Raw genomic sequence first — 22,720 nt, 5'->3', positions numbered from 1 at the left:
CATGCCCTATTCTAGAGATGGCCACTTCCAGACATATCTAAGGGCCCGGAAAAGGAGAAAATTAGAGTCACTGGAGTGTTTTTACTCCTGAAAAATGAGAAAACAAGAATTCTTTCTTTCTCCAAATATTCCTAGTTCCCTGATACTTGCAGGCTATCCCATCATCATCTAAATGAACAATCTTGGGTATTTTGGTGGCTGGAATAAAGGGGTTAAGAGAGACAATGTGTATAATGAAAAGAACAGTGGATTCAAGGCTCAAATCTACCTCTTAACACACTGTGACTGTGGGCAAGTCCCTCCTTTTCTTTGGGCCTCAGTTTCCTTCCCTGTAAAATAGGGTAATAAGACCTGATTTTTCTCTCACTATTGTGTTATGATCCAGTGGAAAGGGATGAAAAAATGCTGTGATCACTGTAAAATGTTTTGAACACCATAAAGCACCCTCAGACTCTTTAAAGTACTTTGTAAACTATAAATCACTTGTCATATAAATTTGTCATTTATAAGTTACTTGTAAACTGTAAAGTGCGCTCTTTGTAAACTGTAAAGCTCGTTAAGATTGTGCTGCCCTTTGTAAATTGAAAAGTGCTTTAGAAGGTTTAGAAAACTATTAAAATCTAAGTTATGAAGCTCTTTTCTCTGCTCTGACATATCCCAGAGATGGGAATTCTGGTTCCTTCAGCCCACACCCTGGGGTCCGTAACTCTTTCTTGTCTGCTCTTCCTTCTCCCCAACTCCCCATTATTCCATTCCCGGAGCCCAAGGTTACCTGTAGGTAGTGATAGGCCAGGTCTTGATGACAAGATTTGGACTTGAGCAGGGCCTTATCGATGGTGGCTGAAGCTTTCTGGCAGACCTCCCGGGCATGACTGAGGGTCAGAGTGGACCAGGAGCCTCGTTTGCCGTAGCTAGCCTCTGTGCTGGCAGGCAGGCTGGCAGGTGGGGGTGCCCCTCCTCCCCCTCCACCGCCTCCTCCTCCTCCTCCTCCTCCTCCTCCTCCTCCTCCTCCTCGGGGGAGATCACTGTTGTTCTTGGCTGCTTTCAGCATGTGCTCACTGAAGGTATTGTAGACAAAGTATCGGGGCTGGGCCCGTTCAGGCTGCCGGCCCAATGTCATCAGCCCAGTTGGGGGCCGGTAGCCACAGTCCCCACTGTTGCCACTATCTAGGTTGTCATCGGAGCTCCACCAGCCTGAGATGTTGGAGCGGCTCCTTCGTTTGGGCTCAGCAGCCTTGGTTGAATCCTTGCCCTTCCCCCTCCGGCCCTTCCCGGTCTCCCCACCCCCAGCTCCACCTTTCCGGCCATTGCCACTGCCCTTAAGGCCACCGCCCTCCAGAGACTGGGCCTTGGCAAAGAAGAGCTTCTGGACGGAGTGGACCAGGTGACGGATGCGCCCAGGGCTTTCCCCTCGTGGCCGGGGCTCTGCCCGGTGGAACTGGAGGGTACTGAAGCCATCACGGTGTACAGGCAGCTGCTTCTCAAACTGATCCAGGAGGTTGGCTGGCAGCCGGTTGATCTTGGTGGCCTGGGCATGGCTTGGGAAGGGACCCTCCTCGGGTACTTCAAAGTGCGAATTGTAGTGGAGGCGAGGAAAGGTGCCACTGGTGGGCAGGGGGCTGGGCAGTGGGAAGAGGGTGTCTGCAGGCACAGCAGTCGAGGCTCCTGGAAATCCTGATTCACGGGAGAAGGGGTCAGTCGTGACTGTGGCCGTTGGAGATAGCAAATAGGGGTTCCGGTCTGACCCGGGGAACAGGGCATCAGGGGGTGGTGGCTCCAGGCTGTCTGAAAGGTGGCGGCCTCGACTGTCCCCACTGAGGCCTTTCATGGTCCTGATCAGAGCCTCAGAGCATCTCGTCTGCCTGGGCACAGTAAGGCCCCCTCCTCACCCTTGGCCTCGCCCGTGATAGATCGCTAAAGGGGCAGCTGCTTCGGGGCCCCTTTCTGACCGCCGTCCTGAGGAGGAAGGAGGAGACTGGGTTATAGCTAAGGGAACACAGCAAGGCACAGGGCCCTAAGGGCCTGCAAGTGGTAGGGGGAGTTGTCCCATGGGAGGAGAGAGCACTTTCCAAGAGGTGAGACCTTTCCTGACCTTTTCTTCCCCCCTTTCCTTTTTTGGGTAAATGTTAAAATTTATTTTAAACTCAAATGCAAAATGAGAAAAAAAGGACATTTCCATTTACAAGGCAGAACACAGGACAGGATTCAAAATAAAATAATAAATTTCCTTTTCTTTCTTTCTTTTTTTTTTGGTGAGGCAATTGGGGTTAAGTGACTTGCCCAGGGTCACACAGCTAGTAAGTGTCAAGTGTCTGAGGTCGCATTTGAACTCAGGTCCTCCTGAATCCAGGGCCGGTGCTTTATCCACTGCGCCACCTAGCTGCCCCAGGAGTGTTATTTTCATTTTACAGAGGAAGAAACTGAAGCTGATAGAGAGCTGACTTGCCCACAGTTACACAGCAGGCAAATGTCTGAAGCAGCCATTGAAAAGAAGTCATTAGGGGTGGCTAGGTGGCACAGTGGATAAAGCACCGGCCCTGGATTCAGGAGTACCTGAGTTCAAATCTAGCCTCAGACACTTAACACTTATTAGCTGTGTGACCCTGGGCAAGTCACTTAACCCCCATTGCCCCACAAAAAAAAAAAAAAAGAAGTCATTAGACTCTAAGCCCTTTCCTTGTCATTCCTGCCCACTGGAGCCTGCCTATGTTCTTTGGCCTCAGTTGCCATGTGGCAAAAGGATTTGAAGTGGCTTTGCCACTGACTTGCTGTGTGACCCTAGGCGAGAGATCTTTCTGGGCTTGAGCATCCCCATCTGTAAAATGGGTGGGTGGTTTGGATCAGATGAACTCTAATCGACTTGAACTTATATTCTATAATGCTGAAGCTGAATCTCCCAATTTTAGGATAAGGGATAATTAGACTCAAAGACCAAAGCTAGAAGGGACCTTGGAGATGAAGTCCAACTCTCTCCTTTCACAGAGGAGGAAATAAGGAAACAAGCATTTATTAAGCACCTACTATGTGCCTGAACTTTATCAATGTTATCTCATCTGAGCCTCACAACAACTCTGGGTGTGATAGGTGCTTTGGTTGCTCCCATTTTACAGTTGAGGAAACTGAGGCACACAGAGGAGAAGTGACTTGCCCAGAGTCACACAGATAGTAAGCATTAGAGATGGGATTTGAACTGAGGTCTTCCAACTCTAGAGTCAGGGCTCTTTCCCCCGTCCCGTACCACATCCCTATTCTAGGGATCCAGGAAATGTAGTCTCCTCTGAGAAGCCTTCCCTGATCTCTCTTCCTCCTTGGACCTCCCACATTACTTTGCCTGGTGTGACTTCTCAGTCCCACTTTCATAGCCTGCCCAACATTCACGATTTGTGTTATGTGTCTGCTGGCATGGGGGTTGTAGTGGTAGGATTCAAACCCAGGTCCTCTGACTCTACAGTCAATTCTCTTTTCTAGGTCTTGAACGATGGAGATAGAAAAGCAGCACAGAATATGATAGAAAAGCACTAGATAAGGAATCAACAGACTGGCCTCAGTTACTGGCTTGTCCTGTGACCTTGGGCAAGTCCCTAAAAGAATTGTAGAACTGAGAAGGCTGAATGGGGAAGGGGAGGCAGTGCAGACAATGAAGGAAGAGGTGTTCCTGTAACCTTCCCGAGTCAGCAGAAGGCCCGGTAAGATGCAGAGCTCTTCTTGGGTTTTTGGAGCCATCAGCAAAGTGAGTGGATTTTTCCTTTAGGTTTATAGGGCAGAGCAGCAGTTCTGGACACACTGCTGCAAGGAGAGAGAGATGAGAGCCCCATATATCAAAGAGCTGGGAGGGGAGCACAACCCCCACCCCCCAACCTCTCTCTCCACCCCAGCCCCTGGGTCTGGTAGGCAGGGCTGGTCCACCCCTTATGGCTCTCAGCTCTCTCCTTAGAACTATGAAGAAAACATCTCCTAAGCTATTCTTAGGTCTATGCAGCCTCCCCATAATTAGCAGTAATTAATACAAGCCTCATTGCCCTCAAGGAAATGGAACTTCACAGGGGGTTGGCTTCAGGAGCTCCCTCCGCCCCCATCTGCCCATAGAGCTCCTTCCACTGTCTTTCTGAGTGGCTAGCTTCTTGCCTGATTGGCCTGAGGTTGCTCTAAGCTCCAGGGAGCTGGCCAGAGACCCTGCATCCAGACCCAGACTGAGCCCTCAGCCTGGCCCCCCAGCGAATCCAAACCTTAATTGAAAACAAACCCTTCTTCCAGGGCCCTAGAGCAGGAGTTCTTAATCTGGGATTTACAGAGAGATTTCAGGAGGTCTGTGAACTCAGATGGGAACAAAAAAAATTACATCTTTATTTTCACTAACCTCTAAATGAAACTTACCATTTCCTTGAATTATGAGTAACTGGCAACAACATTCCGAGGAGTACACAGGATTTACCAGACTTTCAAAGAGATCTGTGACACAAAAACGTCAAGTCCCTGCTCTAGACTGACCCCAGTCTCTGGGTTTGGCCTGAGACCTAACCCCAATTCAGGGGGTGGTGTAGAATCCTGGAAGGTCAGAATTCCAAGGAAGATTAAATATCTTGTTTTTGTTTTTGTTTTTTTTTCGGGGCAATGGGGGTTAAGTGACTTGCCCAGGGTCACACAGCTAGTAAGTGTCAAGTGTCTGAGGCCGGATTTGAACTCAGGTTCTCCTGAATCCAGGGCCCATGCCTTATCCACTGCACCACCTAGCTGCCCCTTAAATATCTTTTTACATGTGGGGCAATTAAAAACCATAAAGTGCCCCAGGCCACATAGTAAGGTAGCAGAGCCCAGACTACAACTCAGAACTCCTGAGTCATAGTCCATGGCTCTTTCCACCAGGGCACTTACAGAGGAATTCCATAGTGTCCTTGGTGAAGGTGTTTCTGGTAGTGTGTGTGTGTGTGTGTGTGTGTGAGAGAGAGAGAGAGAGAGAGAGAGAGAGAGAGAGAGAGAGAGAGGTTAGAACAGGGACTCTTAACTGAGGTCCATGAACTTGGAAAGTTGTATCTCTATTTTCACTAACCTTGAACTGAAATTTGATGTTTTCTTCAATTATAATGTAACAAAAAAATTTCTGAGAAGAGGTCCATAGGCTTTCCCAGACTGCCAAAGGGGTCCATGACACAAAAAGATTAAGACCCCCTGTGTTAGAGAGTAATCTATGTGAAAAGTTCTTCACAGGATCCTAGATTACAAATTTATACCAGGTGTTCAGGGGTTAACTGAGATGTGATGGAAAGATCCCTTGGCTGGAATTTGGGAGAACTGGATTATAACCCTAAACATAGGAGACTAAGATTGTCACATTGGGAGAAAAATTCTAAGGGAGCCCCTATTTAACCCTAACCCTAAATTTTGGCTTCCCATTCCCAGGGCAAGAGGATGGGAGAGAGGAGGGTAAGCTATGGGGGCTCTCAGAAATATTCTTCCTTCCTCCCTTGGGCTCAAGGCTCAATCTTGTCAGTTCTTGGTCTCTCTTCCAACATACTGAGAAACATGAACTCTTCTTTGGGCTCTACAAAGATGAATTTGGCTCTAGCCTATAGCAGGTATGGTGAAAGGTTGGGTGGGTGGGGGCGCCCTGTGCAAAGACTCTGAGCCTCTTGGAGGGAACAGACCACTAACAAAAGGTCTTTCTTGCCTGTGAACCTTGGTGGAGGAGGACAATAAATGAAAAGGAGGAGGGAATAGAATAGTCTAACCTTTCCAGGAGTTACAGCAGGCCCAAATAGGCCAGGCTGAAGGCTTGTGAGCCAAAGCAATCTCAGCACCTGGACAGCTCCCACTGAGCAGCCCAGTGTTCCAGTAGATAATGCAGGGCTAATGCAGGTCTTTGAAATTCTACCAAAGTGGTTTTGCTAAACTCTAAGTTTTTTTTTTTAATAGGAAGGTTCTATGGGGAGTGGGGGAGGGAGGGATCAAAATGCACAAATTTAAAAAAGAAACCTTAAATTCTCATAGTCATAGACTGAAAGCTAGAAAGGACCTTAGAAACCATCAAGTCTAACTCCTTCCTATTATAGACATGGAGAAACTGAGGTACAGAGAAATTAAATCATTTGCTCAGGGTTACACAGTTAAAGTATCTGAGACAATGTTCTATCCATCATCCTATTTCTGTGCATCCAAACTTCAGGGGTTTGATTCACTAAATAACTAACTAATTCACTAACATAGTGCTTGAAATCTAGTAGGCACTTAATGATTGTTGATTGATTAGCCTCCTAAGTGTGGTTCCAGAGAAGCTTTTGAAAGGGGAGTCAGGAGATCCTGGTTTAATTCTAGGTTTGGGTAAATATCTTCCCTTCTGGATCCAGGTTTTCCCATTTATAGGATAAGGGTGGTTGGTCTGGCTATCTGGAGTGGTATACCAGAAAGAATGCTGGATTTGGAGTCAGAACATCTGGCTTCAAATCATGGTTCTTCCATTTATGACCCATATGACTTTGGGCAAGTCACTTAATCTTTCTTTCTGGGCCCCGGTTTCCTCATCTGTAAAATGAAAAAATTGGAGTAGATGATGTTTTAGGGTCCATCCCAGCTCTAAATCTATGATCCTATGATTTTCCAAGGTTCCTTTTAGCACTAGATTCTATGATCTCATGATCCTAAGTCATGTCTCATCTTGGAGTTTTGGTTTCTTCAACCATAGAATTGGAGATAATAATCTACCCTGCCCTGCCTCCCTTGGAGGGTCATGGTGAGAATCAAATGAGGCATTGTAAACACACCATGAACACACACCTGGCTCATCCACAGTACATCCTCATCTTTCCCTCCCCTCTAAGAGTGACATTTGGAGAATGTGCATGTGACAGCTGGAGTTGGCCTAAGCCCAAGATCACTGCTTCATTACCCAGTGAAATAAGAGGCGCTATTGGGGGAGGGATAAGGGTCAAGGATCATGACAGTAGCAGAAAGACCTAACCTAACTCTGCTAGAAAATCATTACATCTATTATAGTCTGCTCGGTGTAGGGTATTGTGAGTTAGAAGACCTGGGCTCAAAGCTCTTCTTGACCATGAACTTGTTGTGTGACCATGTGCCTGTTCCTTTGCATCTCTGAGCTTTGGTTTACCCTACTATGAAATAGAGAGAATGATTCACACTCCACCTGCCTCAAAGAAAATCCTGGGAGGATTTCACAAAGTGAGTATCTTGCTGTCGAATAAAACCATATGGTACAGTCAAGGATGGAGGAGTCGGAGGGGGATACTTTTGAGACTTGAGGTTGGAGAAGGCAGCCCCAGGGAGGCAGGATTTGAGTCAGGCCCTGGATGATGGGTAGGACTAGCTAGGCTGAGAGGGGAGGAAAATTCCTTATGGGAAAGGGAAAGGAATAAGCCTGGTCTAAGAAGGAATGGAGACTAATCTGCCACCCCCCAAAGGCACCCTTCATCTTGGGTGTCAGGAATGGCCAGAGGCAGCTAGGTGGCACAGTGGATAGAGCACTGGGCCTGGAGTCAGGAAGAGCTGAGTCAAAATCTGGCTTCAGACAATTCATTTAATCTCTATCTGCCTCAATTTCCTCAATTGTAAAATGGGGACACCTAGATCACAGGATTGTTGTGAGGATCAAATGAGATAATGTATGTAAAGCCTTTAGCCAATCCCTGGCACAGAGTAGGCACTTAATAAATGCTTATTCCCTCCCTTCCCCTTTCCTGAGGACCATGTGCCAGGGAATGCTGAGGCTAGAACATAGAGTCTGAATCACAGACTTCCCACTCTTTTAGGACATCAACAGAACAATGTTTACTTTCTCCACCCTGGGCTGAGGTCCTTGGAGGTCAGCCTTGGCATCCAGGTGAAAGCTTGGGGCTGGGAAGGGTAGGGAGCAAAGTCTCATTCACTGGGCAAAGAAGTAAGAAAAGGAAGGGAGACTAGGAGATTATAGGGAGACATAGCCCGAGAACCAAAGGAAAGAGAGAAACAGAGATTTCGAGATGAAGAAAGACAGAGAAAAGAAAGCAGAGATAACTGTAAAAACAGAAGGAAACAGAGGGGCCAAGAGAGGAAGTTCAGGTTGGCCTAGACAACATCTCAGGTCCTTTCCAACCCAGAATCTCTGATTTAATGATTCTGTGAATTTATATATAGCATTCTATAACCATGAAATCTTAGTTATGATTATTAATGGGAAATTCAAATTCCTGCTGAATGAATCCTTTCTATATCATCCCCAATAAGCAGTCCCTTAGGCTCTATTTGAACAGCTCCAGTGATGGGGAGCTCATTAGCTCTTGAGGTAGTCCATGACACTTTTGGAAAGCTCTCATTATAGGGAAGCTTTTCTTACATTAAGTTGAAATGTCTCCCCTTTGTTCCTCGTTTTGCCCTCCGCAGACAAGAAGAAATCTAACTCTTTCCCCTTCCACAAGATAGTCCTTCAAAAACTTGAAGATGGGTATACTGTGTCATTCTCTCTCCCAAGTTTTCTCTTCTCTAGGCTAAACACTCCCCCATTTCTTCATCTGATCTTTAGGTGCAATGATATGGTGGCCCTTCCCTGCATTGGTCACAGTCTTCTGGATTTGCTCCATTATGTCTTTGTACTCCAGATCTTTCTGAGGAGGGATTATGTCCCACTCTACCCCTAACCTTTTCTTCTCTGGGCTAAACATTCCTAGGTCTTAAGTGATAGTCCTGTGGTCTGGGATAGTCTTATAGTCTGGTCTTCAGCAGTTCTCATAAAACTTGCCAACTTACTTGGGTGGGGGTGGCAATAGAGAAGATCAATACACTGAACCGAACTTATTCAGTATAGCTTTGGTCTTTCCATAAGGAAGATCATTAATTTGGGGGGGGTAGAGGCAATCAGGGTTAAGTGACTTGCCTAAGGTCACATAGCTAGTAAGTGTCTGAGGCTGACTTTGAACTCAGGTCCTCCTGACTTCAGGGACAGTGCTCTTAGATCCACTGAGCCACCTAGCTGCCCCTATGAGCACTAAATTTTCACCTCCCCTGATACAGGGACTTCTTTCCCCAAGTCATGTTCAAACTCAGCCAGTAACTTGCATGGAAGTCTGACAACTACACTGGTACCCAAAGTGGCAAAGTAGTAAATGCTGTTACTTGGGGCACAACTGAATTTCTAAACTCTTGCCCTGAATAGAGGCCTTACCCTTTTAACAGACTGAACTACATCCTCACAGACTGAAATGGGCTTTGTTGGAGGAAGGAGGAGTGTGTGCTGGTAAAGATCTAATACCGGGTTCTTTTATTTACTTGTAACACACTTTTAAGTTTAATCTGCATCATTAACATTTTTTCCATCATTGTTAAGTATGAGCAATCAACAAAATAATAAATCAAGCCCTGGTTTGTAGTATTTGCTCATTTCTGAGCTATTCATGGAAGAAGTGTCCCTGTAAAAAAGCCTACTGTGGAAGGGCAAACATAGGCTGGTATGATGAGAAAAGCCCTGATCTGTATTGTTGGAGGGACTCTGGGAAGATAGGCATCCTAATGCACTGTTGCTGGAGCTGAAAATTGATCAAACAGTTCTGTAAAGCAATTTGGAACCAGGCTCAAAAAGTCACTAAACTGTATATCCTTTGACCCAGCAATACCACTGGTAGAGATCAAAGAAATCAAAGAGATTTTAAGTCCCAAAGAGATCAAAGAAATAGGGAAAGGACAAATATGTACAAAAACACTTAGAGAAGCATTTTTTATTGTAGTCAAGAATTGGGAATGAAGAACTTGCCTTTTAATTGGGGAATGGATAAACAAATTATAATATATAATATAATGTAATGTTACAATTTTGTGCTATAAGAAATGATAAAAAAGAGATTTAGAAACATTTGGGAAGACTCATGAACTGATACAGAGTGAAGTGAGTAGAATCAGGACAGTAATAATACAATGATCACAACAATGAAAATGAAATGAAATTGTAAATGAAAACAACTTTGAAAGACTTAAGAACTCTTATCAATGCAATGACCAATCATGACTCCAGAAGACTCATGATGAAGCATGTCACCTACCTCCTAACAGAGAGGGGGTGGATTGTAGGTATCTTCAGATATGACCAACTAAACACAAATTTGTTTTGCTTGACTATACTTATTTGTTACAAGTAAGAGCTTTTATTTTGGAGATGTTGAGGGGAAAGGGGTATGATGCAAAAAAAAAATAACAAGAGGGAAAAGAGTGTCAATGAAACATTTTAAAAACTTAGAGAAGAGAGCAGAAAGAATTTTTTTTTGGGGGGCCAATGAGGGTTAAGTGACTTGACACAGCTAGTTAAGTGTCAAGTGTCTGAGGTCAGATTTGAACTCAGGTCCTCCTAAATCCAGGGCTGGTGCTTTATCCACTGCACCACCTAGCTGCCCCCGCAGAAAGAATTTTAGAAGAAGACAGAAACAAGAAAGGGTGTCTATACTGCTACTTTAAATTGAGTATACATAGTAAAATATGAACCTGTATGTGGTAGATTCATGGTCAATTTTTCTAACCTGGACCAGTTTGCCTCTCCTTAGGCAGCCTGGTGGCCTTCTATTCTTTTATTTTTTTAAATTAAATTAAATTAATTAATCAATTTATTTTTTGGTGAGGCATTGGGTTTAAGTGACTTGCCCAGGATCACACAGCTAGTAAGTGTTAAGTGTCTGAGGCCGGATTTGAACTCAGGTACTCCTGAATCCAGGGCCAGTGCTCTATCCACTTCACCACCTAGCTGCCCTGTGGCCCTCCATTCTTTTTTTTTTTTGGTGAGGCAATTGGGGTTAAGTGACTTGCCCAGGGTCACACAGCCAGCAAGTGTCAAATGTCTGAGGCTGGACCTGAACTCAGGTCCTCCTGAATCCAGGGCCAGCAATCCAACCACTGTGCCACCTAGCTGCCCCTGGCCCTCCATTCTTAACAGCTCACTATACTGATGCTAGACAGAAGCCCAATCACCTTTAGCCTGACTGTAGCTTAGAACTCCTGAACCCAAGCAATCTACCAGCCTCTGCCTCTCCCAGCATGAGAGATTATAGGGATACATCTTTCCATCATTCCCCTCCCCAATAATGTTTTTTGGGTGGGGCAATGAGGGTTAAGTGACTTATCCAGGGTCACACAGATAGTAAGTGTCAAGTGTCTGAGGCCGGATTTGAACTCAGGTCCTCCTGAATTCAGGGCTGGTGTTTTATTCGCTCTGCCACCTAGTTGCCCCCCAATAATTTTTTTAAGGAGAAAGACCCCTGGGCTGGAAGATGAGATCTGGTCCTAATCCTGGCTTTTCCATTTATTTTGACACATGGTCACTGACAGGTCTTTTCCCCTTTCTAGAACTCATTTTTCTCCTCTGTGAAATAAGGATAACTATTCTATCATTCTCCTCCAATGGAACTCACTGAGTTTGTTGGAATCACAGGTTTATAAGATTTAGGAGTTACAAGGGACCTTGGAGATTATTTAGTCCAGTGATCCTTAATCTTTCTTGTATCTTGGACCCATTGGGCAGCCTGGGCAAGCCTATGGACCCCCTTCTTAGAATAATTCTTTAAAATGCATAAAATAAAACACCTAGGATTACAAAGGAAACCAAAATTTAGTGAAAATAAAGGTGCAATTTTTTCCCCATCCAAGTTCAAGGACCCTCTGAAATATATCCATTGTTTCAGGTTAAGAACCCCTTATTTAATAGGGCAGCTAGGTGGTGCAGTGGATAAAGCACCGGCCCTGGATTCAGGAGTACCTGAGTTCAAATTTGGCCTCAGACACTTGACACTTACTAGCTGTGTGACCCTGGGCAAGTCACTTAACCCCAATTGCCTTACCAAAAAAACCCCCCAAAAACCAACCAACAAACAAACCAAAAAACCCTAAACCCTTATTTAGACATACAAGAGAATTCAAGTAATGTAAGATCTCTTCAAATAATCAAGATCCTCTTAAAAATGCAAATATCTCTGAAAGAGTTGAGGGTGGATCTATCAGTCAGTCACATTTTAGCATGAATTCCTTTTATCAGATTGTGTTCTTAACATCTTGTTGAAAACTATAGTAATGAGTGAATGGGAAGTGGGTTTGAGTTTTGTTTTGGTGGGTTTTTTGGGTAGGGGGAGAGAAATATGGGGAAAAGAAGGACTGCTTGGGAGAGGGAGAGAGGGTATCTGAGGAGGTTGAACATTTTTAAAATTTTTTATCTTTATTTGTTTATTTTTTTTTTGCAGGGCAATGAGGGTTAAGTGACTTGCCCAGGGTCACACAGCTAGTAAGTGTCAAGTGGCTGAGGCTGGATTTGAACTCAGGTCCTCCTGAATCCAGGGCTGGTGCTTTATCCACTGTGCCAACTAGCTACCCCAAGGATGAAATATTCTAAAGACAACAAAGGAACTCTTCTCTCTACCTGCTCCTCTCCCACCCCTTTATAGATACAGATTCAGAAACTTTTGGATGAGGCAGGTGGCTAATTCTCTCCCTACACAGGTATAAGCCCTAGGTAGAGGGGATAATGACAGAAGGCAAAACCTGAGACCCTAAATCCCCCCCTCATAGCTGAGAGGGACAAAAGAAGAGAGGGTATTGGATCTAGATGGTGGCACAGCTTCCAAGCCAGGAGCACTTCAGTCAGAGAAGTCAGCAAAAGGCAGTAGAAGGAGCCCTGAACTTGTTTTTTTGTTTCTTTGTTGTCATTTTTTTTTGTGTGTGGGGGGCAATGAGGGTTAAGTGACTTGCCCAGGGTCACACAGCTAGTAAGTGTCAAGTGTCTGAATCTGGATTTGAACTCAGGTCCTCCTGAGTCCAGGGCCAGTGCTTTATCCACTGTACCACCTAGCTGCCCCCAGAGCCCTGGACTTGTACTTAGGTTCAAACTCCTGTTCTTCTACTCATTCCTTGTGTGACCTTGGACAAGTCACCCTTAGCTTTAGATGCTAGCTCATCTATAAAATGAGGGGATTGGGCTAGATGATCTCGGACTCCCTTTAGCTTTAAAGCCTATGAATATTGCTTCAAAGCCACATTTTTCAAGCCACTCAGTTCCTTTTCAAGGTGAAGGGCTTTTTTTTTTTTTTTCCCAGGGAGGAGGGAGGGGACCAATCTAACCAATTCCTTGGAGCAGGACAACAGAGGACTTCCCAACCCCATTAAAGAGCCCAGAGAGTCCCTCAGGAGGCCATCAAATTACTTTTTTATGTTCTCAGCATCTTCACTTTGGAACAAAGACTAATCCACCCTCATGGGCTGTTCCCAATCTTTGATAATTCTGTTTTCCCCTGGAAAAGGTGACTTAGATGATATCTATTATTGTCTTTCCTCCGTTGGCCTTGAACTAACATCTTCCCTGTCCTGAGGGACAGCATAGGGCCTGATTAGTAGGAAATGGTAAAGATGAAGAATTGAGAAAATGTGGGAAGATCTATAAGAACTACTGTAGTCAAATGAGGAAAAGCAAGAGAACAGCTAATATTTGAGTAGTGCTTACAGGTTTGTGAAGCACTTTGCATAAGGTAACTCATTTGATCCAACAACCCTGAGAGGTAGGTTATTATTATTATTTCCATTTTATAGGTGAAGAAACTGAGGCACAGAGTAGTTAAGTAACTTGCCTGGGGTCACAACTCCAGGAAATATCTCAGGCAGGATTTGAACTTAGGCCTTCCTGATTCCAAGTCTGTTTATTTATCCACTGAACCACTGATATGCAGAAACACAGTGACTTCAGTCATGGAGAAAGATCACGGAATGAGCAATGGACAAATCACTGCAGGTGATAACAAAATATACCTTGGTCTGAAAGGTGGAGGGGGGGGGATCATTGGAATATACTGCCAGACAAGATTTCGGCATCAGATTATTTTTTTTGCTTAATTATTTCTATTCGCCACAATGAAGGGTTCAATCTAGCTATACAGAGAGGTAACAAACATTTGTAAAGTACCTACCCAGGTGAAGACACTGTGCTAAGCACTTTGCAAATATATTCTCATTTGAGCCTCACAACAACCCTATGAGGTAGGTGCTATAATTAGCCCCATTTTCCAGTTGAGGAAACTAAGGCACATAAAGATTAAGTGACTTGTCCATATTCCCACAGCTAGAATGTGTCTGAGGCTGGATTTGAATTTAGATTGTCCTGACTCCAAGCCCAGTTGTTCTATCTACTGTGCCACCTAGCTGCCTCTGGTGACTGGGGGCGAGGGGTGGGAAAATGACTGATGTAAAGACAGAAGACATCAATAAAGTAAGATTTTTTTACAAGGGCCATGCTGGCTAATATAGAAATATGTTTTGCATGACTTCACATGTATAATTCATATATTGCTTGCCTTCTCAAGGGGTAGGGCCAGGAGAGAATTTGGAACACAAAATTTAAAAAAATGAATGTTAAAAATTTAAAAAATGTAATTGGGAAATAGTTAAACAAATATATACGCACATGTATATAATATATCACATATGTGACATATATGTCACACATGTCACACACACACACACACATATATATATATATATATTTTTTTAAAAGGACCATGCTATGGGAGATAAGCTGGACTTGAAGGTAGGATCTCCGGATCTGAATCCCAATTTTAACACTTAATAGTAGGGTGACTTTTTGCATACATCACTTCATCTTTGTGACTCTCAGTTTCCTCATCTGCAAAATGGGAACAGTAACACTTGTACTTGGAAGGACTTCTTTTAGGAGGTATTTTGCCAGTCTTAGGGTACTAGATGAAAAGTGAGGGGCAGCTAGGTGGCTCAGTAGATAAAGCACTGGCCTTGGATTCAGGAGGACCTGAGTTCAAATCCAGCCGCAGACACTTGACACTTAACTAGCTGTGTGACCCTGGGCAAGTCACTTAACCCTCATTGCCCTGCAAAAAACAAACAACCCCCCCCCCCAAAAAAATAGAAAAGTGAACTAATAGCTTCAGTTTCCTCTTTTGTAAAATGGGACTGATCATCTGTGCTAGGCTTCTTTCCTAGGACTGTTGTCAGGGAGGATACTTTGAAACTCACACATCAAATTTCTGTAGCCGTTCACAATTCACACCACATTTTCACCTTACACAATTCATTAAACACGTATTTATTAAATACCTGGTATGTGCTGGGCACTGGGGAATACAAAGACTCAATCTTTTAAAGCAATGCCAGACTATTTTACATCCTATTATTCTGCCTGTGTTTCAGGGTACCCTGTCTTCCCCTCAAAGCAGCCCTCCTGCTTCCAAATTTCCCTTTCCTCACCCAAAACACCCAACAAAACAAAACCCAAACCCACTTCCATTCACTCATTGCTACAGTTCTCAACGAGACGTTAAGAAAGCAGCCGTTTTCTGAGTAAAGGGAAAAGGAGTCTTGCTTTTCACTACTTATTTTAGTCTTGATGTGTAGATGGCATTTATTGATGGAAAGGCATGGGAAGTGGGTAGAGCAAATATTATTGTTCCCATTTTACAGATGAAGTAATTGAGGCTCAGACATGTCGAAAGTCACACAGTTAATAAACTCTGCTGGTACTCAAACCCAGGTCCTCTCAATCCCAACCTATCATTTTGTCATTAGCATACTGCCTCTCAGTGGGCAATATTGGTTTGTCCTTGAATTTAGGCTGTCTTTCTAAAAGGAGATTTTTTTTTTGAAAGGAAAAAATCATACAGGTTTATATTGTGGCTAAGACCAGGACAATTAAATAAAAACAGTACAGGTCATACTCAGTTTTCATACGAGCTAGACTTGGAAAAAATAGTGGTCTGCACTCAGATGAATCCAGGAATGTGGAAACACTTCTTGGACCGTGCACAGGTAAATTGATATTGTTGGTATTGTTTATTTCTTTGTCGATGTCATCCTCCATGTCTTCTGGGGGCATGGAGAGGGAGCCTTGGGTCCTGGGGTCTATGCCAAAAGAATGCAAGCTCTGGAAGGTCCCGTACCAAGTTGAGAAGCATTTATTAAGTGCCTACTATATACCAGGCACTGTGCTAAATGCTGAGGTTACAAAGAAAGGCAAAAACAGCCCCTGCTTTCAAGGAGCTTAGTTCTAATGGGGGACATGACATGCAAATCTATACAAATAAGACATACACAGGATAACCTGGAAGTGGTCTCAGAAGGGAAGTCCTAGCATTAAAGGGAGATTGGCAAAGGCTTCTTACAGAAGGTGGGATTTTAGCTGAGACTTGAAGGAAAACAGGGACAAGAGGAGGTGGAGACCAGGAGGGAGAGCACTCTAGGCATGAGGGGATGGCCAGTGAGAATGCATGGAGTCAGAGAGGGTGTGTCTTGTGCAAGGAGTAGCAAGGAGGCCCGTGTCATTGGATGGGAAAGTTAGGTGTAAGAAGACCGAGCGGGCAGGAAGGACCCTGCTTATTAAGGGCTTTCAAAGCCCAACAGAAAATTCTATATTTGATCATGAAGGTGATGTCAAGCTAGAGTCTTCATGTATGGATCCAGGATGAACCCTATGTCTGTCCTTCAAGGCTCAGCTGAATTAAATTCAGAGAGGCTCATCCCTAGGGGCTCGGCCACCAGGAGATGACTGTTTTTGGTCCCAGCGATTCCTGAAGCCCCTTTGCTAAAACATGGAAAGGCTTGGCTCTTGCTGTTCTGCATGCACAGATTGTCCCTTATGTCTCTCATCTCCACTTCTTCGAATTCCTAGCCTAGCTTCCTTGAAACCTCAATTCAAATGCCTTATCCTCCTACATGAGGCCTTTTCTCATCCCCTCAGCTGCTGGTGCTCTCCCCTCAAATTACATTAGATTTACTTTGTATACATTTGTGATATATTTGGTGTATTTTCATCTTAGTTTCCTCCCTCCCTAGAAGCTAAGTTTCTTGGGGGCAGGCACTGTTTCATCTCTGACTCAGCATCCCCATTATCTAGCCTCATATTTACTGATTAGTTGATTGACATATAGCAGACAATTAATAAATGCTTTTTGATTGATTGATGAATAGAGGGAAGACTCATAGACCCATGATCTTGACTCCACGGGATCCCAGATTTAGAGCTGGAAAGGATTGTTGAGGTCATTGAGACCAACTCCCTCATTTTACCTATGAAGTAATTTGCCTACAGGCAGTAAATGACAGAGCAGGGATCTCGACCAAGGTTCTGATTCCAAATCCATTGTTTTTTCTACTTTTCTGTGCTTCCTCCCTTGATATATTGGTGCACTATTAAAGTGCTATAGAAATGCAGAATTATTATTATTATCATTCATTTCATAGGTTTCCATGGCCAAAGAACTCATCATCTAGTGGCCAACCAGTTTGGCTGAGTGCCTCTCCATACTGAGCTAGAGTGATCTTCAGAATACAGATTTAGCCTGCTGCCAGGAATGAATTTAGAGGGATATCATCCAGAAAATGCATGATTGAAAAAAGGAAGCCAGCTGGTCATGCAGTAAGAGGGAGGGTTAACAGAAGCATGACTCAAGTGATACACCGGTACCCACTGGCTTTGGAGTCAGAGGACCTAGGTTAAAATTTAACTCTAGCATTTATAGATAACCTTATTAAGTCCTGACGTTATTAACACTACTTCATTGTATGACTCCAGAGAGTTACTTTCCCCTTTCTCAATGACAGTTTTGCCATCTTTAAAGTGAGAGGGTTGGATTAGATGGCTTCTATGATCCTATAAAATGTAAAGTGTCTTGATCTAGCATTTTGGGTAGATCACCTGGAGAGTATTTCTGGTCAGGCATAGTTGAGAATTGCTCTGGACGAGTAGGTACAGGTAAAGCATGTACCTGTGGGGGAAACATCCATTGATAAAATGCTGTTATTATTAGAAGCCTCAAAGCAATGCCTTGTCCTTGTTTCTCTTGATCCATTCTTTGGTCAGTTTCCACCAGAACTTCATTCTTGGATTAGAATGTCAGAGCTAGAGAGGGACAGGGGGCTTGTGATTTCATTGGAAGAGGCAACACCTGAATGAGGAAACTCCCTCTGCCAATGCAGACTGGTGCGTCCTCTACAACCAATAGAGCATTGCCTGGGACACTGATAGGCTCAATGACTTTCCTAAGGTCACACAGCCAGTATGGAGTATGGAGGTGGCACTTGAACCCTGAGGTTTCCTGACTCTGAATATAGCTCTTTTATCACTATGCCACAATGCCCCTTTCTGGCAAAGCTAGAAAGGCCTTAAATCCCAGATAGTCCAATTGTGTCATTTTACAGAGGGGTGAACTAAGTCCCAGGCTGGGGAAATGACTCTTTCTCAGTAAGAGAGAAAGTCGGTGACAGAGCCAGAATTAGAACTCAGGTTTCTGTCCACTGGATTCTATTCATGGCACAGAAACTGTTTGGGTCCAAGGAGCTTATCTCTAGAGGGTCCTATTAATCTTCATTCAGCACTGCCGTGAAGTCTACTCAAACCTGTTTAATATTCTGCTTGGGAAAGCTTAGAGGAAAATAAAATATTTATCAGTGGCTGGTGGTTTGCGGAGGCCATTAACAATGCTATGCCTCCCTCTGCCCGGGAATCTAATTGCCTTCATTGTCCCATATTTGGCTTTATGGAACAGAAAAATAACTTTCCAAGCTAATGGCTCAGGACTAGCCCAGCCTTGTCAATTCAATTCAATTCAACAGATATTTATTAAATGCCTACTATGTGTTGGGGCATTGGAAAATAAAAAGACAAAAATGAAACAGTCCATTCCCTTCTCTTAAGGGACTTACGTCCTACTTGAGAGTGGAAGGGAGAGGGTATACTCCTTTCTCCCTATAGAATGTAGTCCTTGCTTTGAGGGCAAGGACTGTTTTCATTTTGGTCTTTGTATTCTCAGAGAAGAACACAATGCCTGGCACATAGTAGCTCCTAAAATTCTTCTTGAATTAAACACACACAGAGACATAATAAGGAAAGGCAAAATAATTTTTAGGAGGGAGAGAATACTAATAACTGGGGAAGGGGGGATCAGAAAAGGTCTTGAATAGAAAGAACATGGTGCATATACAACCTATATCAGATTGTTTGCTGTCTTGGGGAGGGAGGGGAGGGAGGGAGAAAAATTTGGAACTAGAAATCTTATAAAAACAAATGTTGGGGCAGCTAGGTGGCACAGTGGTTAAAGCACTGGCCCTGGATTCAGGAGTACCTGAGTTCAAATCCAGCCTCAGACACTTGACACACACTAGCTGTGTGACCCTGGGCAAGTCACTTAACCCCCCTTGCCCCGCAAAAACCAAAACAAAACAAAAACAAATGTTGGGGCAGCTAGGTGGCACAGTGGTTAAAGCACTGGCCCTGGATTCAGGAGTACCTGAGTTCAAATCTGGCCTCAGACACTTGACACTAACTAGCTGTGTGACCCTAGGCAAGTCACTTAACCCTCATTGCCCCGCAAAAACCAAACCAAAACAAAAACAAACGTTGAAAACTACCTCTACATATAACTGGAAAATAATAAAATACTTTTATGATTATTAAAAAAAAGAACGAAAAAAAGAACATGACACTGAAGATATTCTTTGAAGGGAGTTGGCAATTCTAAGAGGTGAAGGTGAGGAAGGAGTACATTTTAGACATACCTGTGCAAAGGTATGGGAGACACAGGAGGTGGAGGAGCATATTTAGGAAATAGCGGTCCACTTTGACTGGAATGGAGAGTGTGTGAAGGGGAGTAATATGAAATAAAACAGAAAAGATTGGTAGGAACCAGATTATGAAAGGCTAAACAAATGACAGGCCGAGGATTTTGAATTTATCCCCAAAGCAAGAGGGATCCATGGAAGTTTTTTGAGCAAGAGAGTTACACAGACATATATACATATGTGTGTGTGTGTATCTATATATATGTATATACACATACATGTATATAATAGGACTCTCTGCTTGGCAGCTGTAAGGAGGATGGATTGGAGAGAGGAGAGACTGGAAGCAGAAAAACCTCTCTTTTCTGTGTTCTGGCTCCGGTTTGGTCCACTGGTTTTATTTGTGGTGGCCAGAGCGGAAAAGGCTTTTAGCTTGGTACCGTCTCTCCAAACTCTGCCTCTCTGTCTCTGTCTGTCTGTCTGTCTTCAGGAAAAAACTGAAGTCCAGAGAAGCCCCAAGGTTGTAGAATTGATAAGAAGCAGGGCCTTAATTCAAGGCTACAGCTTCTGATCCCACTAGACCAGGAGATCCAATTGTGAATCAAAGCTGCCACGCTTCCCTGGGCTCAGTGGTCACTGGCTGCAGCTTGAGCTGAACTTCTGGATCTATCTGAGATACCTAATTGTGGGCTTCTTCTCTCTGCCTGTGGAAAGGGCCTTAGGTTTGGAGACAGAAGACCTGGGTTTGAATCCCCCCCTGTTACATGCTAGTTGTAAGACCTTGGGCCTCTCCTTTCTCAGCCTCAGTTTCTTCCTTCTCAAAATGAAGACAACCACAATAACGATGATAAACGATACTGCCTCTTTGTGGTGAGGGCTACATGGGTTTTGCATTAGGGATCGGACTTGTGATTTCGAGGGCACAGGGAATTCCCAAATGAAGAACTCTCTCTCCAGAAGCTGGCCAGCACTTTCTATAATCTTAGAGGGTTTATTAGAACACTAAGGGTTTAACACACTTGCCAGGATTGGTCGGAGCAGGACTTGATCTCAGATCTTTTGGGTCCTAAGGGCAGCTCTCTATCCATCCACTCTGCTGCCTCTCATGAAAGACAATGATTTCCCCTCTCCTGGAAGGGATGGAGGGCGGGGCTGGATGGAAGGAAGGGCAAGCGGGGGGAGGGGGGGAGGGAAGCTGGGAGCTGAAGGAAAGACAGGCCTGCCCCAGGCAAAATTTAGCAGTAAGTGATTTTGTCTGTGTTCTTTCCTTCGCTTTCTAAAAAAAAGCTTTTCATCCGCTTTCTCAGAGTTTCCAGGAATCTGGAGGAATTTGCCTCCCAGTGGAAAGCAGTCTAAGTGAACAACAGTTTTTAATCCAAGCTGGGACAGTAAAGGCAGGTTTGAAAAGCTCTTTCCTTCATTGGAATAGTTATTATTGTTCTTCGTTGGAGGACTAACCCTCCCAAATGCACGGGAAAATTGCTTTTCTGTTCATAAGGGGCTGTCACATCCATGCTTAGCATTAGAGGATTCACTGATGGATTTCAGAGCCTTAGAAATCACTCCTCCTATCCCCACTAATTTTACAGGAGGCTGCTGAGGCCCAAATTGGTTAAAGGACTTGCCCAAGGTCACACAGATCAGATTCTCTCACTTGGTTTCCTCCTCTGTAAAATGGAGATGATAACTTTGGTACTATTGACATCACAGCATTGCCACGAGGAAATTCAACAGCAAAGCTCATTGCAATACTATAGAAATATGAGGTTATTATTATTATGGGTCCCCCATACCCATATGGGTGGACTCCTTCCCCACACAAAATGGTGCTCAGTAAAAACCTGATTAGCAAATAGAGCAAGCATTTTCAAGGACTTGGCCCATCATGCCTCTTGTCTGGCTCTGGAAAAGATCACAGGCACTGTTTCCCAGAAGCCTCTTCGCCCAGGGCTTCATTGCCAATGGCTGCTGGGGCCTGGATAATGACTGAGACTTCCTATAGTGTGTGCGTTTGACCAGTGTCTTGGCACTCCAGCTGACTGTCTGGCTCTATCTCCAGCTCAGACAGGTAAAGCAGGGGCAGCGGGCAGGCATTTGTGCCTGAAGTCTGTCCCTGGACCTTTCTTTCCCTCTCCATCCCTTGCTGTCAGGGCAGGGTCTGAGGCCGGCACTGGCTCCAGAGTATGATGCTATCTCTTAGGATGGTGGGAGAAACTGAGGTCCAGAGAGTAGCAGGGACCTGCCCAAGGTCACACAACGAGTCTGGCCAAGGACCCAGGTGTTCCTTCTCCCAGCCCTCTGCTCTGCCCCCCTTCACTGGCAGCCTCCTCCTTGCTGGCAAAACAGAGGCCCGGGGCTCCCAGCCCAGGCTCTCTGGCTGCGGCTGCGCTGACATCCAGTCTAGTTACTGGCTGAGCCAAGCATAATGTGGCCCCGGAGGACCCATGGTCGCTAATTAGCACTTAATTAAGCACCTTGGAGATACAAATAAGAATCTGAAGGCTGTGTAGGGTTCGCAGACACCTCCCATTCTGTGAAAACATAGACACTGAGACACAAAACACTCACACACAGACACGACTGCCTAAAGGAAGATGCTATTTCTCATAATGTTAACTGTGAAGTCCCTTGATCTTTGCGGAAAACTCTCCACCCCCCCTCCTACCTCCACTATCTCTCTCTCCATCTGCCTGGTGCTCCATGCCTGCTTGGCTCGGGTCAGTGGGACAGCCCCAACTGCCAAGGCCACAGCCCAGGCTAAACCTGAATCCCAGAAGATGCTTCAGGACCCTCCCTCCTCTTCACTACTTCCCTTTTTCCTAGCCCGACTCAGAATCGAGGATCCCCTTCCCCTATTCCTCCCCCTAGCCTCTGACCCCCTACCCTCTTGCTAGACTCCAGAGGGCTAGAATCAGGATATTTTTTCCATATATGTAAAATAAAGGAGTCGGATTTCATGCTCTTTCTCAAGAAGCTTCAGTGACTCCCTATTTTCTCTAGGAAAAATGACATCTTCTCAAGCCCTTTACAATCTGGCTCCAACCTAATTTTTCTGGACTGATTTCCCACTGCCCCATAGCTCATGGACAAGCATTCCAGCCCAGCTGGCCTATTTGATGTCCTTGGTACTTTTGCTTCCCCTTGTCCCCTCTGGGCCTTCACAATAACCCCCCTTCCCAAAGGCCCCTGGGTGGTG

At 44.6% G+C, this 22,720-nt stretch overlaps 1 protein-coding gene across 5 annotated transcripts in view; it reads right to left on the bottom strand.

The window, feature by feature from the left end:
• Positions 1 to 22,720, bottom strand: part of DLGAP4 (DLG associated protein 4) — a 252,502-nt gene that overhangs the window by 109,127 nt on the left and 120,655 nt on the right. For all 5 annotated transcript variants that reach the window (XM_043982857.1, XM_043982854.1, XM_043982853.1 and 2 more), the window contains one exon: positions 773 to 1,956. In XM_043982857.1, the coding sequence (XP_043838792.1) occupies positions 773 to 1,828 (1,056 nt within the window). In that variant the 5' untranslated portion in view covers positions 1,829 to 1,956. The remainder of the gene's footprint in view (positions 1 to 772; positions 1,957 to 22,720) is intronic.

Source organism: Dromiciops gliroides, chromosome 2, assembly GCF_019393635.1.
Source record: "Dromiciops gliroides isolate mDroGli1 chromosome 2, mDroGli1.pri, whole genome shotgun sequence".
NCBI classification, from domain to species: Eukaryota; Metazoa; Chordata; class Mammalia; order Microbiotheria; family Microbiotheriidae; genus Dromiciops; species Dromiciops gliroides.
The sequence above is the reverse complement of the archived record's forward strand: the minus strand, read 5'-3'. Positions and strand labels throughout refer to the sequence as shown.